The sequence below is a fragment of the Crocodylus porosus genome, unplaced genomic scaffold, assembly GCF_001723895.1.
Source record: "Crocodylus porosus isolate Cpor-Errol unplaced genomic scaffold, CroPor_comp1, whole genome shotgun sequence".
Classification (NCBI taxonomy): Eukaryota; Metazoa; Chordata; order Crocodylia; family Crocodylidae; genus Crocodylus; species Crocodylus porosus.
This window is the reverse complement of record NW_017728931.1, coordinates 3,024,914-3,044,855: the sequence shown is the minus strand read 5'-3', so window position 1 is coordinate 3,044,855 and position 19,942 is coordinate 3,024,914. Positions and strand designations below refer to the sequence as shown.

Here is a 19,942-nt window from a genome sequence, read left to right as displayed (position 1 = left end):
GATGTCTTTCCTGCTCATGCAGGGGGCTGGACCCGATAATCCTTTAGGGTCCCTTCCAGCCCTATGATTCTACATATATACAAAGGAGCTAAAAGTTGCACACAAAAACTTAATTATATCATTTCCTAACTTTCTGAGAGCTTGACTTTGTAACTGTAATGATGCTTTTTTCAACATAGGTTTTTCCATGTAATTTTCATAAAATCCCTAAAAGTATACACTAAGAAAAAATGGAGACTTTCTGCTAGTGTCATCACTCAGCATGAATTCACTGATATATGTAAGGGAGTAGAAAACTGTACTGCTAACATGCATTTTTTCTCTTGTGTTCACTTTTCCACAACAAATAAACATTATCAGACTGGATAAAAGATAATGGTCTTCAACTTTTAAAAAAAAAGTATTACTGAAAAAATACTAATTTCAAGACAATGTAGCAATTTCTGGAAAAAAGATTAACTTTAAATAGTGTTTCAGTGAGCTAGGCAGCTCACTGAAGAGAAGCATATTGCTGTGTCATTTTGCACTGGGAAAGATTCAAGGTCAGATCTGTTCATACTATGGGATAAAGTAAAGCTCCAAGAAGGTGAGGTTTGGACCATATATCACATAAGACAGATTTTGAAAAGTTATCGACATGTTCACAGGGAGGAAGTGACTGACGCAACAAGAAACTGGTCAGTCCGCGGCTGGAGTACTGAGTTCAGTACTGGGCGCCACACTTCAGGAGGGATGTGGACAACATGGAGAGGGTCCAGAGGAGGGCCACCCACTTGGTGAGAGGGCAGCAGGACAGGCCCTATGAGGAGAGACTGAGGGACCTGAACCTGTTCAGCCTCAGCAAGAGGAGGCTGAGGAGGGACCTAGTGGCTGCCTGCAAACTCATCAGAGGAGATCAACAGCAAATAGGTAGAGCCCTTTTCTCCCCAGCACCACCTGGGGTGACAAGGAACAATGGTAATAAGCTGATGGAGAACAGGTTTAGGTTAGAGATCAGAAGGCAATATTTTCCAGTTAGGGTGGCCAAAATCTGGAACTAACTTCCCAGGGAAGTGTTCCTTTCCCCTACCTTGGGCAAATTCAAGAGGAGGTTGAATGATCACCTGTCTAGGGTCTTGTGATCCCAGCATTCATTTGGGGTCAGGCTAGATGATCTGTTTAGGTCCCACCAGGCCCTAGCTACTATGAAACTGAAACCAACCAAACATTGCTGCCATTGGGCAGGATGACAGGTAAAAGTCTATGCAATGGTGAATAACCAGTCTCTCTCCTTCTTCTTTCCTTATACTGGTAATTCTTTCTGAGAAATCAGCTACAATTGCTGTTATTCCCCATCACAATTTTTTCCTACGTAAAGAATTAACCACAAGATTCTGGGGTTTACATTCATACTAGGTTTACATTCAGATAATGCCTTCATTATCTCAAAGGATGTTAAATGGCTTTACAAATATGTACAGATAGCAGCACTAAATTATCCAGCCTCTGGGGTGGAGACAGCCAGGTACACAAGGATCCCTTTAATTGGATGCACAAACCCTTATCATACTCCCCCAAGATTGCTAAGCATGAGATCATGCTGAAATAAATTGTATGTTGAAACACTTTCATTTCTGTGAGATAAAAATAACTCAATTGGTGTTGGCTTTTGGAACTTATGGGGGCAATTTTATTTTGACCAGCAGTTTGAACACAACAGACTACTGAACACATACTGTATATAGAGACAGCTTACTGCCTGTAACAGAAAAAATGGGGAGCATTCTCTCTCCTCTTCCATTGTCCCACTCAGTAACTCCCAAAGCATGTCATCAGTGGTGAGTCATCATTCCACTGCACATATTTCTGATCTGACTGTGCATTTTGGAACCAGAAAAAAGGACAAATCCTTGGAAATGGGGAGGACAGGTCACTAGTAGCAATTCTGAGTTCTACATGCGTTGCTTCTTTGCCACAGCAGCCACTGTAAATGCTACTACTCTTATTGCCTGTCTCCTTTGTGTGTCTCCTGTTACTACTATCATTTTGGATGCTACCAGCATTACCCCTGGATCTGTAATGCAATGACAAAAAAACCCAAACGAACCAAAAACCAGAATGAGGAGAGGATGAGGGTTCAAAAGGAGCCCCTCATCATCTATATTGAAACCACACCTAAAACAATGCAGACAGTAAGAAGTAATTCTACCCTGAATTGCAGATATGTAGAGGCACTATAGACAGCAGCAGAGGAAAAGGAAACAAATCCCGATCCTGCCAAGGTCAAACACAATTGCTAGCCAAACTGCAGCCAAAAAACAAAAATGCTGAACAATTCATCTTTCCTTTTGCTGCCACTGGTGTGAAACTTGCTACCATGTCTAACAACAACTGACACTGTAACTGTGTCTGGGCGAACAACAAAGGCATCAGTGTCTGGCAACATTTGTGGCTCATGGAAAAGATGAGGCCACAGCTGTGTGCACACATGGTAACACAAATATAAGCAATGAAAAAGACTAATGATACCTAGCTACAGCTTGAATACCAAGTCATTTTCATGGTTCAAAACATAATAATTGAACAAGATTGGAGACAGCGCAGTAACCTAGTTGCCCTGTCCCTAATCTAGTGATCTCATTCTCTAGTTCTTATTCTTTAGCTGCTACTGACAATCCATTCTTTACTTGAACTTTGTATTTGCCATTGTACTATACCTTTTCTATAAAACAAAATCCACCTATTCTGTAAGTCAAAATCAATCTCAGACAAATCAGAAATTTCACAGAGACCTTATAGATTTCAGTGGAGTCTAAAAGGTGTTAGGGTTAGATTCTCAAAAGTATTTAGGTACCTAACTCCGTTGAAATCAATGAGATTTAGGTGCCAAGCAGATGTATGCCTAAATATACCTTTAAGGATCTGGGCCTTACAGAATTTATCTAAAAGAACCATATAACAATTCTGAAAATAGGAAAATCCAACTGTAGGGATCTACCAAACTGAATCAGATCCTCAGTCCAGTATCCCCAACAGTTAGAAACTGCCTTATGCCCCAAGGCAAGGCATCACTCACTTTATCGATTCCAAAATTCTTGGTTTTTAGTCCTTATCATCATGATGTGGCATATTGTGGTTACGATGTTTTTATGAATGGTTTTTATGCTTTCAGCCTCAATGTTATCTTGTGGCAATGATTTCCAGGAGCCAACTGTGTGCCATGTGACAAAACATTTTCTTTTTCAGTTTTGAATTCGTCACCTTTCAGTTGCACTGAATGTTTCCTTGCTCTTGAGCTATGAGAAAAGAAATGGACAGAAGTTCCTGATCTACCTCCTAAATACTACTCATTGTTTGCCACATCTTTATAATTTTCCTCTGATTCATTTATTTCCTAAAGCAAATATTTCCAATCATTGTAATCTCTCTCCATGTGAAATTTTCCAAGCCTCTAACGATTCACATTATCCATGTATGAACCCCTATTCCTGTTATACACTATTTGAGACAGGGCAAACAGAACTGAACACAGCAGTCATGATGCTGGGTATATCAGTGATTCATATAATGGATTTATAATGCTTACAGTAAAATTCTCTCTCTCTTTCCCTATAGATGCTAATATTGTGCTTGCGTTATTGACTGCCACTAGATATTAAACAGAGATTTTTCACTGGATTGTTTTTTTTATGCAATCTAGGTCTTTTCCCTGAGTTCTTGCAGTTTATTTGTGAATCACTGATGTATAGATGTACTTCAAATTATTAATTCCTAAATGAATTATCTTACAGGTGTCAACTCTCAATTTCATTTGCTATCATGCAGTGTATATTCACAAAGTTTGGAGAGGTCACTCTAGGTTTCTCATAATTTTCTTTAGCCTTATTTAATCTAGTAAACTGCAAAATTTTGCCACCATTTGTTCTCTGTTCCCTTAGCAAATCATTTATAAATACATTCAACAAGAAAAAGCCTAGTTCTGTGGCACTCCACTGTTAACCTTTTCCTATAATAAAAAATTACCACCCATTCCTACTTTTTGTTTATTGCCTCTTAGATAAGTCCAGATCCAAAATACTACTTTGGCTTTCCTTCCTCCATGAAGACTTAGATTCCCGAGAAGCAACCTAAGCACTAGATCAAGGGTTTTCAGAAAGTCCAACTAAATTTATATCAGCTGGTTCTTCTTTAGCCACTATTTCATGACAACTTCAAAGACTTAACAAATTAGTTAAACAAGAATTTTAATGGAGATGTCCTTGAAAAACTAATTCTTTTGTTAAATAAATCTGGAGTTTCTAGTCCAAGGCATTTTTAATTTATAATATTTCAAAAAGGACTCAGAGGACTTCATAAATATGGTGCCACTTGTTTTCAAAAGCTCTTCTCCAGCTGTCTTTTTCAGTTAACATCAAATTTTCAAAAACAACAAAAACACCCTCTGAGACAGGGGTGGGCAAAATATGGCCCACAGGCCGCATCTGGCCCACCAGGACATTCTATTCAGCCTGCAGGGCCCCTAAACATTTTAGAAAATGAATATTTATCTGCCCCTGACTCCTGTTAAAGATGACAGAAGGCAGAGGCAGTAGGACCCACGGGAAGCCACAGCAGGCTCCTGTAACAGCAAGGCCCATCTGGCCCTGACCCCGCCAACCAGAACCTCCTGCCTAGCAGGGGCTTCTGGCCTGGGACCATGGGGCTGTTCATGCCTGTGCCAGCATGGGAAATTCAGGTAAGAGTAGGGGACAGGGAGGCAGGGGAGGACTGGGACAATACCCCAGTCCTCAGGGGTGGGCCGGCTTCTGCTGAGTCCCACAGTCCGGCCAAGAAGCTGGAATCCACATGGTGCAGAGCAGCCAGCAGGTAGGCAGGAAAGTGGGGAAAGAGGCGATGGGAAGCAGGGGGAGTGGAAGTGAGCAGAGCGTGGGGCCTGTGCCAGTACTCCAGGGCCGGTGCTGGTGGGGCCCAGAGCAGGGTGGCAGGAGCTGGCAGGGGTCCATGGAGCCGGGCTGGGCTGCCAGCAGGGAGAGAGGGGAGTTTGCTGATGGCTTTGGTGGCTTTAGGCTGGCTGTGGTGTGCCTTGGCCTCCAGCTTCTTCTTGCTGCATGAGGCAGAGCGACCCTTGCAGCGCCCCTTGGGTCCGTCGGCATGGTTGTGGTGGTTGTGGGGCTTGGCAGTTGCAGTGGAAGGGGAGGAGGAGGAGGACCACTGCTTGACCACTGCCACCTTCTCCTTGTCGCCAAGTCTGCAGCAGTGCTCGTGGTGCCACTTGTAGGAGTGGCCACTGATGCCACAGTGCTCCTACCACACCTGGCTGCCATACTCCACCTCCCCACATGGCTGTTGCCACTGGCTCCACAGCCACTCTTGCAGCCACTGTCACTGCTGTTCCTGGCTACCACGGGTGCCTCGGCCTGATGTGCGGACAGCGCCAAGCACAAGTGGCCGCAGTGCTCGGGCTCAGAGCAGGTGTGCGGCAGCAGGAGCGGCAGTGGTGGGAGCAACTTGGCTTCACTGGCCAGTGGCAGCAGCCTGCCACTGCAGCAGCGAGGTGGAGCAGCCCTTGCGGTGCACCTTGGGGCTGCCAGTGTGGTTGTGGCAGCCACAGCGGAACTGGAAGATGAGGCAGACTTGGCTGCCGCCACCACCTTCTGCTTGTTGCTGTGCTTGTGGTGCCACTTTCAGGAGCGGCCATGCTCCATCTCCCCATGCAGCGGCTGCTGCAGTGATAGGTGGTTGCTGCCACGCCCCTGATGTGAGCCTGAGCATCACTTACCCCACGGCTGCTTGTGCCCAGTGTTGTCCCTCCAGCAGGCCAAGGTGCCCGTGGCAGCCAGGAACAGCAGTGACAATGGCTGCAGGAGTGGCAGCTGCAGTAGTAAGTGTGAGGATGCAGGAGCAGTCATGTGGGGGGCGAAGCATGGCAGTCACGCATGGCAGGAGTACCACAGTGGTGGCGGCTGCTGCCACGAGCATGCCAACAAGGAGAAGGCAGTGATGGCTGATCCCACTTCCTCCTCCTCCGCCACTGCCAAGCCCCGTGGCTGCCACAACTATGCCAGTGGTCCCTGGGGAGGGGGGGGCGCAAGGGCGGCTCCACCTCACATGGGAAGCCAAGGTGCACCGCAACCAGCCCTAAGCCGCTAAGACATCAGCCACCTCTTCTCTTTCCCTGAAGGCAGCCCAGCCCAGCTCCATGGACCCCTGCCAGCCCATGCCCCATGCTCTAACTACCCTGCTATGGGCCTCGTTGGTGCTGGCCCTGGGACACGGCTCAATTCCACTTCCCTTGCTCTCCACTGATGCTTTCCGCACCTTCCTGGCTGCTTTGCACCATGTGGTTCCGATACCCACACACACATCCCCACAAACCCCCATTCCCACACACCCACAGCTCCCCACAAACCCCACACCCACCCACTCGGACCCCCCCAACACCACTGCACACCCCACACAGTATACGAGTAAGACTGAATTTTGAGCTATTATGCAATCACTTCTACATATACAACACAAACACACACAAATCAGGACAAAAATATATATTTTTAATTAAATTAAAATATATTATTATGGGTGTTTGATGTTTAGTATATAATGTTTTTTTCCCCCTAAGAGGGCAAACCCTCTTCCCCAAAGGAATACTTCCAGGGGCAAGAGGAGGGACTTAAGATGGCAAAAGTCAGGGGCAGGACTTTCCAGTCTGGAGATGGTGACCAAGAAACGGGGCACCTGTCAAGGGACAGGGCTACCCACGCAGCCCTCAACAGCTTGCCAAGAGTGGCTCTCTGCCCAAAATAATTGCTTACCCCTGCTCTGAGAGGTCATCATCACATATAAGAAATCTTAAACAGTAAAACCATGCTTCTTCCCCAAAAGTGGGTTTAGTGTCTCCTATTATTTGAGGGAACACTGGAACTGGTCTTTATTTTGAACCTCCTGTGCAGAAGACTTGCTCATGTCTTACCACAGGTAGAAGAAGACCAGCTTTATAGGGAAACACTCATGTGAACCAGGATGGGAGGGGAAATCCTGGACCTGGCCTGGGTTGTTTCCATCAAGTATATAAAAAGAGTCCTGACTTTGTTTGCCAACTGGAACATTAATTCAAAATTAAAAGAATTCCCAGTGGTTGTCACTTACTTACCTGTCATAGCGTATAAGGGGGAAGTCACATGAATTAATTTCATCAGCCACTAATCAGGTAGCCACTTCAGCACAAGAGTATCATCACTGAATCCAAACCCAAAAACTCATGGCTTACAGTGTTTAGCAACTTTATAAATCTACTGGATTTTAAGACTTACTCCAAAGGGAAAGAAGAGTATTTTTACAGAGTAAGTCTGCTGTTTTTCAGGCTAACTGAATTTTCCAAGTTACAGCCCTGTTAAAACACTGATTTTAAATGCAAGTTGGTTGCAATCTTAATAATAGAAAAGCTACCACTACTCTAAAATAAACTCTTGGGAACACAGCTCAACCTGTGACAAATTTTTCCTGTTGAAAAACAATGGATGACTTTCCTTACTTTCATAAAGATATAGATAGATCTGATGTATCTATCTATCTATCTACACATACACACACACACATTATAGTCCTCATTTTAAGGTATTATACATAATTTAATTAGAGGAAACAGTAAATTTTAGTAAAAAACAGACTGAATACAAAACTGAACACATCCTACCTGTAGAGGTCAGAAATCAATCCCTCTTTCCAGCGAGAACAAAGATTGTTAAGAACACGCTCATGCTGTCCAAACAAACATATATAGTTGGAGACAGGGAAGGGCTTCTTCGAAAAGCAGGTAATGGTTTCTACCATGCCGTATTGGTTGATGTGTATCCTGAAGTAATTCCCACGTATTGCTTCTCCGGTTATAATTTCCATACCCTGGAACAAAATATACTATAAATATGAAGAAACCTGTGCTGGAGAGAACTTTCTACTTGGAATACATATAGCCATGGTTGGAACATTTTTGGACAGAGTGCCAAAAACACCTGCAACCTCAACTTGTAAGGTGTTAGTGTGCCAGGGCCGGATGGTTGGGGAGTCACAAGGGGCCTGATCCTTGTTGTGGCAGCACAACACCCAGGCCTTCCCCACCATCTGCCCCAGCTATGCATGCCAAGCAAAATGCCTTTGAGTGCCATACTCTGGCACCTGTGCCAGGGGTTGCATGCCCCTGACACACAGCATCAGTTCAAGGCCTCTGGAAGATATTTTTGTCAAGCTACAAAGTTCATAGCATAACAAAAAAATAAAGCACTCTGAACAGCCTCCCATTCCAAACTCCCTAACTGAAGCATGACAAAAGCATGCTCACCAGACAGGGGGCAACAGAAAGCTCTCCATAGCTTCCCTGCCCTTAGGGAAGCATCTCAGTGAGCCAGACAGGCTCAAGAGGTTTCTAAGCCTTTCAAGTTCCAGGAGCATCTGCAGCCTGAGATCTGAGAATACTGATGCTAGGCTCTCTGGGATCCTGGGTTGCTGGCAAGCTTCTTAAAACAAGACAAGGAGGAACTAAGTATTTGGTATTGTCTATAAATGAGATGTTTTCTTGTAGTACCATAGGTTGCTCTGAAGAGAGTGGATTGTCAATGGACACAGAGTAGAGTCTTATACTTGTGATAAGGGAAAGCTAGATAGTTAATAAACTTTCATCTGTCTATGATTTAATTAAGAACAAGGCCTCAAATCTTATACATGTGAATGAAACTTAGTTGGGAATTACTGCTAGACTGGTTTTGACAACTTTAAAACCGAACAGGCATTCAGTACAGAATAAGCCTAAGGGAAATTGGTGGGGAAATGTTGCTGTAATGTTTGCAAAATGTATCAGCTGAGGCTGTGGAAATAACAAAGCCTGCTGTAACTTAGCAACACATTTAAAAAAACTGGAACACTTAAAAACTACCTGTGAAACATCTGGCCACCCTACTGAAACATGAGGCTTAAAAAGCAGTATTATTTTTTGCCTGTTCGTTCAACATCCAAAGTGATTATTTTGTAACTAGTTAGCATTGCAGTAATAACTTACAGATGGGATCCCATTTTGTCAGGATCTCTACAAGCATAGTAAGAAACAGTCCTGATACTGAAGAGCATCCACATGTATAAAACAGACTGAAGAGAAAACAGGGGGAAACAGAAAGGTGAAGGATACATGTAAGAGGTCAGGGGCAGAGCGGGAACAGAAACAGGTTCTGAGTCCAAGTCTAGTGCTGAATTCACCCAGCCAGCCTGCTCTTGACATTTTAAAGGACTGATCTGCAAGCTCATTTCTCAGAAAAAAATCAAGCAAATTAAAATATACAAAACAAGAATCTTCTGCCAAAGGAAGAGAGAGAAATCAGTATGTATAGCTTTACATGTACTCTTTAAAGGCCAGATCCTCAACTGGTGTGAATAAGGGAAGTCCACTGACCTCAAAAAAAAATACACTAGTGAATACAAGCTGAGGCTTTGGGTCTGTAAATCTAGGAAGTGCTTTAGTACCATAATGAGGGGGACAGAATAAAAATGTAGTATGTCAGAATCCTCCACTAGGTAAAATTGCGTAAAGAGACTATAATTACTCTTATAGATTGTAAAAACAAAAATATAATTGTTAAATAGTTCATGAATTCAATATATCTCTTTTTGAAGCTGATCCATTAATAAAGTCCCTGGGGAAAAAAGATGTGGGAGAAAATACAGGGGGAAGCTTCTGCCTAGGAGGGGACAAAGGCCCAGGCTACAATCCAGGGCTCCCTCCCTTGGCAGGGAGCATACACATCACTATGCCTTCCTCCTGGTCTGACCTATCTCCCACATACCTCCCTCTCATCCCTCCCAGGGGCCAGCTTCAAAAGGAACATGGGAGAAGGCCTTGGATAATGGCTGACCTGTGGTGTGGTGGTTATGGTGCTGTGCTGAGAAGTAGAAGAGACCCAAATTCAAACCCCACTCTGTGCAAGTAGGGCTTAGAATCCAGGACCTTGAGTTTCCCAAGTGAGTACCTCAGTTACCCAGGGGAAAAGAGGGAAGGTGGTCTCACCCTCTCTCAACTTGTTGCCAGTCTGCACAACTACAGCTATACATTTACATAGAACAATGTGTCCAGCAACAGAATTTAGGTGTTCAAGTACCTAAAATGCTTTGTAAATAAGAAAAAATGGCCGCTTAAGTGGTCAGAGAAAAAGAGAATGTTATCCACAGTGCGTCAACATGTAGTTTCATGATATCCTGAATAAGAAAACAATAAGCATACTTACATAATTTGGTTGTGTAATTTGCACATCCAAACGTGTAGGGATTCCTGGTTTGGAAATATACAAATAATTATAACCTCCTGGAAGAACACCTCCTAGTATAAATAAAAAAATTAAAATTTATTCAGCCATATGCTGCTTACTAAACAACTCCTTAGAGAATGGATAAAAATCTTGTTAAATTTTTGCTGGACTTCCATATATCCATATTTTTATATTTTTGTGCATTTTGGTACAAATAGTGCCAATTCTAATCATAGTTATAATGATGTTAAACTGGAATAAATCACTTGATTTCAGTGGAATTAATCTGTATTTATAATAATGCAGCTGAGAATACAATCTGGTCCACTTTTCCTTATTTTCTAGTATTTCTTTTGGTAATTACTAAGAAGAGGATGACAGCTAAAAACACCATAGGGATGGTAAATGTTTAGAAATACATTTTCAATAGCATCTTGAAGAGCATGCCCAATTCGTGGACCAGCAGAACAATGTGTCTGAGTATGCATCTGTGTGCATTTCAATTATCCTATCTGCACATACCAGTGTACTTTATGGGCCCAATACCCTGTACACATTGGGTGACATCATCACCATGCATAGGTTTAACACAAGGGCTGCACACATCTTAATGCAGATTTGCCTTCTGGTGCTGACCCTTTGTGCAGGGTTGAATTTCACATACCTATTTTGGGTGGTTCATCAATCGTAAGAAGCTTTTGACAAGCTGGCCCCAAAAAATGTCAGGCATCCAATTGTGTTCAGATGAGCTTTATTTTGGATATCACACAAAACCAGGTGAAGTTTTTCTTTTTTGGTAACTATTAGTTGCTAACTATCTCAGTGCTAACCATTACATCATTGATATGAAATTCCAATCAAGAAAAGGTGTAGACTATAAGGTTGAGAAAGGTGAAGCTTTTGAGTGCCATAGGCTAAAAAAGCAGCACGTTATTAAAGCAAAGTATAAATGGTCTTGTTGAACTACATGTCACACAGCCTTTATCATCAAGAAGTGCTTCTCCAGAGAGAGGTAAAGAATGAAGAAGCAAATGAGATGAATAAAGGTCAAGCTTCATGCTTGTGACAAAGTGTGAGGATAAGGAGTCTTTCCACACATGTCTAATTATTAATGGGATTACATTAAACATGCTGTAAGAACCCATCAGCTCACACATACAGCATAAAATCTAGTACAGATAAGCAATTTGTCAAGCAGCACTTACTTACTCAGAAAACAATTGTTCATACAATTCCTGCCATGCTATTTTATACTACAGTAGAAGATATAGCAGAAGAAAGCATAGAAATGTGATTGACAAATACTGTTTTGACCTACCTTGAATTTTACATCCCTTGTACATTGGGATGAGTCTATCCATATCATCTGGTGGCTCAGAAACTGGCTCCAGAGTTGGATCAAAGAGATTCAATATAGATGCAGCAAGCTGGAAGCCAATCTCTTTTGAACTGAAATTGCTATGTGTCCATTCATTTGCATAATATATATTTGAGAACTTGGTTAAAGGACCAGCAGCTCTGATAGTAATGTCATTAGTATGGAAATTGGTATCAATCACAAGTCTTCCATCATAAACAAGACATGCCTCGTTAATTGCCTTGAAGGTTTCATAATCCACTCCCTTGTGGGAAAAGTTAAGGAATGCCTAAAAATATGTAGTAAGTATAGGTTATAAACATTGCTCGTTGTCTATTATGAGTCCTCTGGCTCATTTTGAACTGTAATTTATTTTGTACACACTATTTGTACATACTGAGCATGTCTATGCATTAATTTACACATACCTAAACTTAATGTGTCTTAGCATAAGGCACATTAAGGTGATTTAGACGCATGTCTACACGTGGATGCCATGAGGCACCTTAATGCAGCTGGCTGGACAGCCTGCCCTGGTCAGCACCCTGGACAGCTCCCAGAAGCCCATGGCAGCGTAGCCAGGCAGTGTAGCCCAGCGACGGCCAAGGGGGTGGGAGCCTCCAGTCCTCCCAGATGTGGTTGGCCTGGCCCTGGCCCCACCCCCAGCCCTAACCCCTTCCCTTTGTTTTTGCCTCCTCAGTGTCAGATGAGAGCAGGCTAGAGCCAAACCCATGGAGCCACATGCTGCTGCTAGGTGCTGCCAAGAAGATATGGTGGGTGGTGTTCTGCAAAGTGTAGATGCTGGACCTGGAGCAGTGGTTCTGGCAGCAGCAGTTCCTGTCTGTGTGTGCTAAGTTGGCAGAGGGGACAGAAGACATGAGGGTTCCTGTCAAAGCACAAGGGCCAGGCTGGGTGGGGGCTTGGCCAAGGGCTGGATTAGGTGGGCCAAGGAGAGAGCTGAGTCCCCACCCTCATGCCTTCTGCCCCCTCTGCTGACTTACTGCATACCGACAGGGACTGGTGCTGCCAGAACTGCCACTCCAGCTCCAGCATCTGCGCCTTGCAGAACAGAACCTGGTGTGTCTTCTTGGCAGCGTCCAGCAGCAGTGTGAGGCCCCGTCAGCTCAGCTCTGGCCAGCTCTGTCAGATAGTGTTAAAGCGCCTTATGGCATCTACACATGGGTTAGAGTGCCTTAACTAATCACACCTAAATTTGATACGTGCAGGTATTGAATTTAGGCATGATTAGCCTAAAATTGCCATTTTAAGGTGCATTAAGGGCACACACATGCCCTTAATGTGTCTTGAAAATGGCTAATGCACCTTAAGTCACCATGTGTAGATGTGCCCACTTTTAAATTATAACAACCAATATTGAGAATTATTTAAACAGACCTAGAGCCAGGTTTATTTCACTATGAATATTATGAATTCTATTAATTTTGGTTAACTAGATATCATTTATTTAAATACTAATGATCTAATATTTAGTATCTTAAATATCCTGAAAGTATGTACATATTGTTCCTATGACATTATAAAGATATGACATATAATGCAAATTCCTTTTTTCAAATGTATAAACCAAACTGAAAAACACAGTACTGAGAGAATGTAACACAATGTTGTGTCTTAGAAAAAATATTGCATTTTCCAAGTATTTTTGTACTGCTGTGGTTAATATTTACAAGAAATCTATCCTACCATAGTTGCCAGATTCATTTTTATACATTACAAATCTAATAATTTTCTATTTTTCAATGAACCAACATTTGGAATGACTTCAAACACTTATTAGTAAAGGAAGACAATTAAATGATAAGATAAACTGGTCAAGTAAAAGATTTTTCCACAGAAATAGAATGACACCATCTTTCTATTAAGTTTCCTTTATTGTATGCCATGTGCTCTTTCTTTTACAAGGTTTGCTTCTCTTTCTAAACTTAATATCTTTGCAGGACAAGAACAAAGGAACATGCAATGAAATTAAAAAGTAGCTAATTCAAAATTGATAAAAGGAAACATTTTTTATTCAAAGTCTAATTAGACTGTGGAACTCATGCCAATGGAAGTTGCTGAAGCCAAGAGCTCAGCAAGAGTCATAAAGGGATTGGTTATGTATATGAAGAACCAGAATGATGATGAAAATTATAAAGGAATATTAACCATCAAGCTTTTGGGCTGAAAACCAAATGCTCTTAGAAAACAGGTTGAGATGTGATAGGAAAGGTTATTTCACACCTGTCCACATCTGTTTTCAGCAAACTGTCTCTGGGGCCATGGTGAGTCTCTGGATTAGAGGAATCTCAGGTCTGATCCAGGCTGGCAATTCCTATGTTCTTATAACTGAAGTTTTTAGTATGTAAGTGTGTGGCAGTATGTATTTAGGAAAACCACAGGCATTCTTTTCATACTGCAATAAGGATGCAGCAGTTCAATATATTTTTGGGTTTGGGAAGTTGTTAATTTTAAACAATAAGACAATAATTTACAAATAAGTTATTGATTGTTCCTCCAGGCATGTTTATTTTGTCAAAGACAACAAACTGTAGGGAGACACCTCATCCCACTCCACTGAACCTCAAAATAATGTAGCCACCTTCAGAGCAGCATGGGGGATATACCAAAGCTCTCTGTTTCATGTACTTATTGGTACATGCTGGCCCTGTGATGGTATAGAATATATACCATCTGTACTGATGGTATAACATATACCCTCTGCACTGAATATTCATCCTTGTGAGAGATAGCAATGCTGATACCAGGGTGTTTTGAGCAAACTGTGTCTACCGGGCCACTTGCTGCTCTTTCCCACAGCAAATTTCAAAGATCCAAAAAGATGAACAGCCTCAAACTCCCTTCAATTTCTTTTTGGTGGGAATTCAATAGGGAAAGGAACCTTTCACAGGTAAAAAAAAACATTTGGAGAATAAGATACTGGACAATTAACCTTCTTTTATTGGACAAAAGGAAGACTAAAGCGTGGAGAGATGAAACAAGTGTACTTATTAAAAAGGGGAGGAGGATAATTTACTGCAGGTTCAGCTGAACCTGCTGCAACTGTTTTGTATGTCTTCTCTATGCTGTGGTAAATGGAAGTTAAACCATAATAATTTACAATTGGCCTTGTGGCCTTTTCTCAGGTGTATGTTATTGGGTATGTTCTGACCACTAACAAGGAAAGGTCTCAAGAGCTTTGAGAAACAAGACTCCAACACCAAATCTATAGAGGTACAGACACGAGAGGAAATACCACCCTGAGAAGCTCAGGTAACCCCAACAGTAGACAGATTCATCATTTTGACAGCTAGGGTATTGCAAGGTCAGTGATGATGACTCCTACCTTGAACATATGAGGTTACAAGCTGAAATAACAACCCATGTGACTTGGATGAATTCAGAACCTAATTCTGAATGTTTGAAGTGTAACAGATGACAATGCCAAAAGTAACAGGGAGCTGAATTGTTCAAAAACTACTGCTTTTCAATACAGCAAAAAAATCTCATCAACTGTGCTACAATCTGGAAGTCAGGTTGCCAACGTAGTCAATATAGGACTACACTGAGAAAGTGGAAGTGGAAGAGACAGGTTGTGTAATTTGGAAAACAATGCAAGATCTGATGTATGATATTGGAACAAAACTGCCATTTTCAACATCTTGATCTGCTACTTTAACATCTTGCCCAAGTCTCAACCGATTTGCAGACATATATACTAAACCAGTGAGGGTCAACCTTTTGGCAAGTGTGTCATAAATAAGTGCCACACCTTCCCCTAAGTGTCACTCCGATCCAGTCCCCTTCCCAATCTGCTGCTCTGCTTTCTGCTTCCTCCCCCATGCTGACTGATTTTCTCCTTGCTCTCTGACTGATTTTCTCCTTCACTTTCTGCTTCCTGCCTTATGTCACTGTGTTCCCTGTCCTCTCCTCAGTCTGCCACATGCCACACACTTATGCTGCCCATGCCATTTGTGGCATCCCTACCATAGGTTGGTCACCAAACCATTGGAGTAAAAATAAACTCACAAAGAAATTCCCAATTCCGCTTTAAGGAAAAGTGAGTGTGTCAATGAAGTTGGGTCTTGCTCAACTCATAAGTGATCTCTTTAGCAGAACTGGAGACAAGATGTATTCTCAGCAATAAAGGAGCCCATTCAGGTTCATGCCCTAGTCTAAGCAATGTCTGACCTTATGAAAAGGATTCAGATTACATCTGGGAATGCTCTATTTATATAATACATAATAGGCACATCTACATGTGCACATTTATTATTCAGTAACCAAAATTGCTGCGCAGTATGGGCACATGTCTACACATGAACACCCATATTGTGCAGTAAATATGGTGACTTATGCTAATTTGAGTGTAAATTTGATACCTGCATCATGCAGGTAGCAAATGTACACCTGGCTAGTTACTGTGCAGTAATGCACATGTAGATACCTTACTATGCAGTAACACTGTGTGCAGACTGACTTGGGACTGACTTTAGTCCCAAGTCAGTCCACACTCAGCATTAATGTACTTTAATGCCTGCATGTGTAGATGCTGACCTAATACCACTTACTGCACAGTAACTCTTTGTGCAACAAATTTAAGTTGGCATAAATGCACGCTCAGACACAAGATATTTGTTTTTCTGGCAGATGAGTCTCTGTTTCTGGTCAACAGGAGAGTCTTGCAAACTGGACAAATCAGTTTCAGGGTAGCTTTTCCCTACAACTTTTAAAAAGACTGAACAAGAACAGGTGGATATATTTCTTGCTGGAGTCTTTGATCCCAGCTGACTTCCTGCCTATGGAGGGGAAGTGGGGGCTGGACCCGAAGATCTCTCAAGGTTCCTTACAGCCCCTAATGTCTATGAAATCTATGAAGAAGAATGTTCTGGTTTACCATCGAGAAATATTACCATAGACAATAAAACAGATGAGACAGACATTCCCTGATAAACACATGTAACAATTACATTCTGTATTTTGAATGAGCTGAGATATCAGTGACCCAGGATGAAACAGCATCAACAAAACTTCCCTTCATTGGCAGCATCATGAAAGCTACAGATATGGCCTGAATAAAGTTATTACCCAATTTCATCCTTAAATAATTTACCTATGGACTGAAATCTAGCTATTGATATGAATGCTTTGACCTCTGCCAGAAGAAGCCAAGATAGCAAGGTTTGCTTTCTCTCCCTCCCTTTTTTGTGAAACTGATTTAAAAGAAAAGCCTTTCATGGGTTCTCATGGCACTTTGAAGTTGTATGACAGTTTGTTACAGAATTTGTTTCATAATGAGTGATGTTATGTTCACACCACCTTGTAAGGGGAAATCTTCACGTGCAACGGGCAAGGAGCAGCACTACAGACAGCCAATTCTGTGGAATCAGTATTCTTAACCTCATCGCACAGTTACACAAGTTTAAGGAATTTCCCCTTGGGTGCAGTCACTATCTCAGTACTTGGGTTAGGGTAAGTTTAAAAAATATGAGAACACTCTAACTTATCTGTGCTTGAAGCAGATGCCTACTATGCCCAAACAAAGAACAAAAGTTCAAGGTCATCCATGCACCATAATAGAGTATAGTCTAGGACTAAAGCAATAGGTGCAGAACCAAAGGTCCAATTCTAAACAGATCCGAGAGCCCTTTGATGCAACCTGGAAGGATATGTGGGTCTAATGCTATTTCTGCAGTTGTTGGATTTCTTTAGGCAAGTAATATGCCAGCTAAGCTGGTGTGGTTACTGTACAAAACCTTGACATCTGATTCAGATGACTCAGGCTGTTGTGAGAACATTAATGTCCAATATAGTGGGCACTGTGCTTCATCAAATAATTTGTCACATCCTACAACACTGCTCATAAGCCCAGGACTGAGTCAATACGTGTAGGTCCAGAGATGTTCCAGGTGTTCAAACCTTTTTAGAAGAATGAGGAAGAAGCTGGTGTTATTGTCCATGAATATCACAGACACTTCTGTTTAGCTGTTTGATATTATCCTACCTGACAGCACAGAGTTAAACCAAAGGACATTCTTAAAGGGGAAATAAGAACTGAAACACAATGATAGAGATTATACACCTCAAGGTATCAATGGGAAAACTGTAAACTGGGGAACATGAACTGTTTCCACTAAGCTAATAAGATGTACTCTTCCAAGGACCAAACTTAGGATCAAGGGGATATTAAATCACTTAAGCCTCCAGGAGGAAGGGTAGTTGAACATGTAGAAGTGGCTGGAGGTGGCAATTTGACAGAGGGAATGCTATAGGGGCTATCTGAGGGATCTGAGAAGTCTGAGAGGAGCTATAGGGGCTATCTGAGGGGCCAAGAGAGGGGTCTGAGAAGTCTGAGAGGAGCTAACCCAAAACTTGCAAGGAAACAGCAGAACTGAGAAAAGAATTATGTTTAGATGAGGACTAATGCACTTTGTTGTTTTAGCCCTTTTCTATGCCTCCTATGTACCTTTGGGTAAATAAAAATGCTATGATTTGAAAAAGCTATTTTTGAGACACTTCATTCAGCCATTAGTCATGGGCCTCTGGAGGAAAAGGGGTTACAGGTGCCACTGGGTCTGTGGCATTAATATGGAAAATAAATGAAGTTCCACCCCCAGATTCAAGCCAAGAATAACTGAGCTATGGTGTTCCACTCTTGACAAAAATGAAGGAAGTCAGGTTTGATCCTGAAGGGTGCACTGAAGAGGAGAGTCTCAATCCTGTAACTTTGACAATTTAGCATTAAACTAGAACAATCTGTTGGGTCTGAGTATATTAGTGTCTGGCAGGAGAGCTGTACTGCTACCCAGTACATCCACAGGTGGTGGATAGAGGGATGACCTTCAAGGAAGTTAGCTGTGAAATAAGCAGGGGTAACTGACAAATAAGCAGTCATGGACCAAGCAGTGGCAGCACCACCAGGATGTAGTGAGGACAGCAGATGGCAATGCTTTCCCTCCTGAGAAGCCACATAGATCTTTTGATGGTGCTGTGACATGGTGAGTACCGGTCACCGCTATAATAAGCCTGCTCAGTCCCCAGCCATGGGTCTAAAAGTCATCTACAGTGCAGCAGGCAAAATATGTTAGAATCTCAACAGCTGCAAAGGCAGAAGAAGGTTACAGCAGAATAAGATCCCCAGTTGTCTTGTCCTCCTTGCCATTAGATTATGGTCCCATTCTGTCAAGACTCATGTGGAAGCTGATGTGCAACAGCTTCTCCGTGATAAAAGAAATCATGCACAGGCATCTTCCATGAAAATGGCTTCTCCAGCACATTTTTTCAAGCCCGTTGGTGACCAGCTAGTGATGATGGGAGCAGAATTCTGAAGTCTAGAAGCTCCTATTCATAAACTGGCATGAGGTGGCAGTTACAAGCAGGTTGTCTAGCACTTGGACAAGGACAGGAGTGAAATTTGGCAGCTGTAATTGAGACTCAGCAGCCAATTTCCAGATCCGCTCTGCTCACCCCACATGGGGAGGTCTACCTTCTTCCTGACTGGATGACCATGTCTAGGGGTCAAAATCAATGAAGATAAACTTTCAGTTTTAGGACCTGGAACATCAGGACTCTCATGGACCAGGCTAACAGTGAACATGAAGAGTGCTGCATAGCAATCATGGTTCAAGAACCCAGGCAACACAACACTGATATTGCTGCACTGAGAAAGACCTGGTGAGCAGGAGATGGGCAGCTCAAGAAGAACATGAAAGTGGCTATACTTTCTTCTGGAAGGGTAAACAGGAAGGAGAACACCAGCTTCGTGGAGCTGGTTCTCCCATCAGGAATGAACCTATAAATCAACTCAATGAGTTCCCTATCAGAATTAATGAGTGCCACATGACCCTCTATCTTAAACTGATGGGGAGCCCATATGCCACTGTCATCTATGCGTATGCCCCAATTCTTGATGCCGTCGATGAAGTCAAGGAGGAATTTTACACCAACCTTGACCAAGTCTCTTATGACATTCCAGAGGGACACAGACTTATTCTTCTCAGGGATTTCAACGTCAGATTTGGGAAGAACTCAAACCTCTGGAATGGAACCATCGACAAGGAAGGAATAGGAAAGATCAGTGGCATCCTCCTCTTGACCAAATGCACAGAATATGGACTCACCATCGCTAACACTCTATTCTACCAGAAAAACAGGCACAAGGCATCATGGCAACACCTGCAATCTAAGCATTGGTACCTGATTGCCTACATCATTGTTTGTGCCCAGGATCGCAAAGATGTCTACAACACCCGAGCTATGCTAGGAGCTGATGACTGCTGGATTGATCACCGCTCATTTGCTCAGTTATGTCACTCAAATGAGC

The 19,942-nt window shown here is 42.5% G+C and overlaps 1 protein-coding gene across 2 annotated transcripts in view; it reads right to left on the bottom strand.

The window, feature by feature from the left end:
• Nucleotides 1-19,942, bottom strand: part of CFAP61 (cilia and flagella associated protein 61) — a 208,535-nt gene that overhangs the window by 32,209 nt on the left and 156,384 nt on the right. For both annotated transcript variants that reach the window (XM_019544070.1, XM_019544071.1), the window contains 3 exons: nt 11,584-11,911; nt 10,245-10,336; nt 7,673-7,878 (listed from right to left, as the gene is read on the bottom strand). In XM_019544070.1, the coding sequence (XP_019399615.1) occupies nt 7,673-7,878; nt 10,245-10,336; nt 11,584-11,911 (626 nt within the window). The remainder of the gene's footprint in view (nt 1-7,672; nt 7,879-10,244; nt 10,337-11,583; nt 11,912-19,942) is intronic.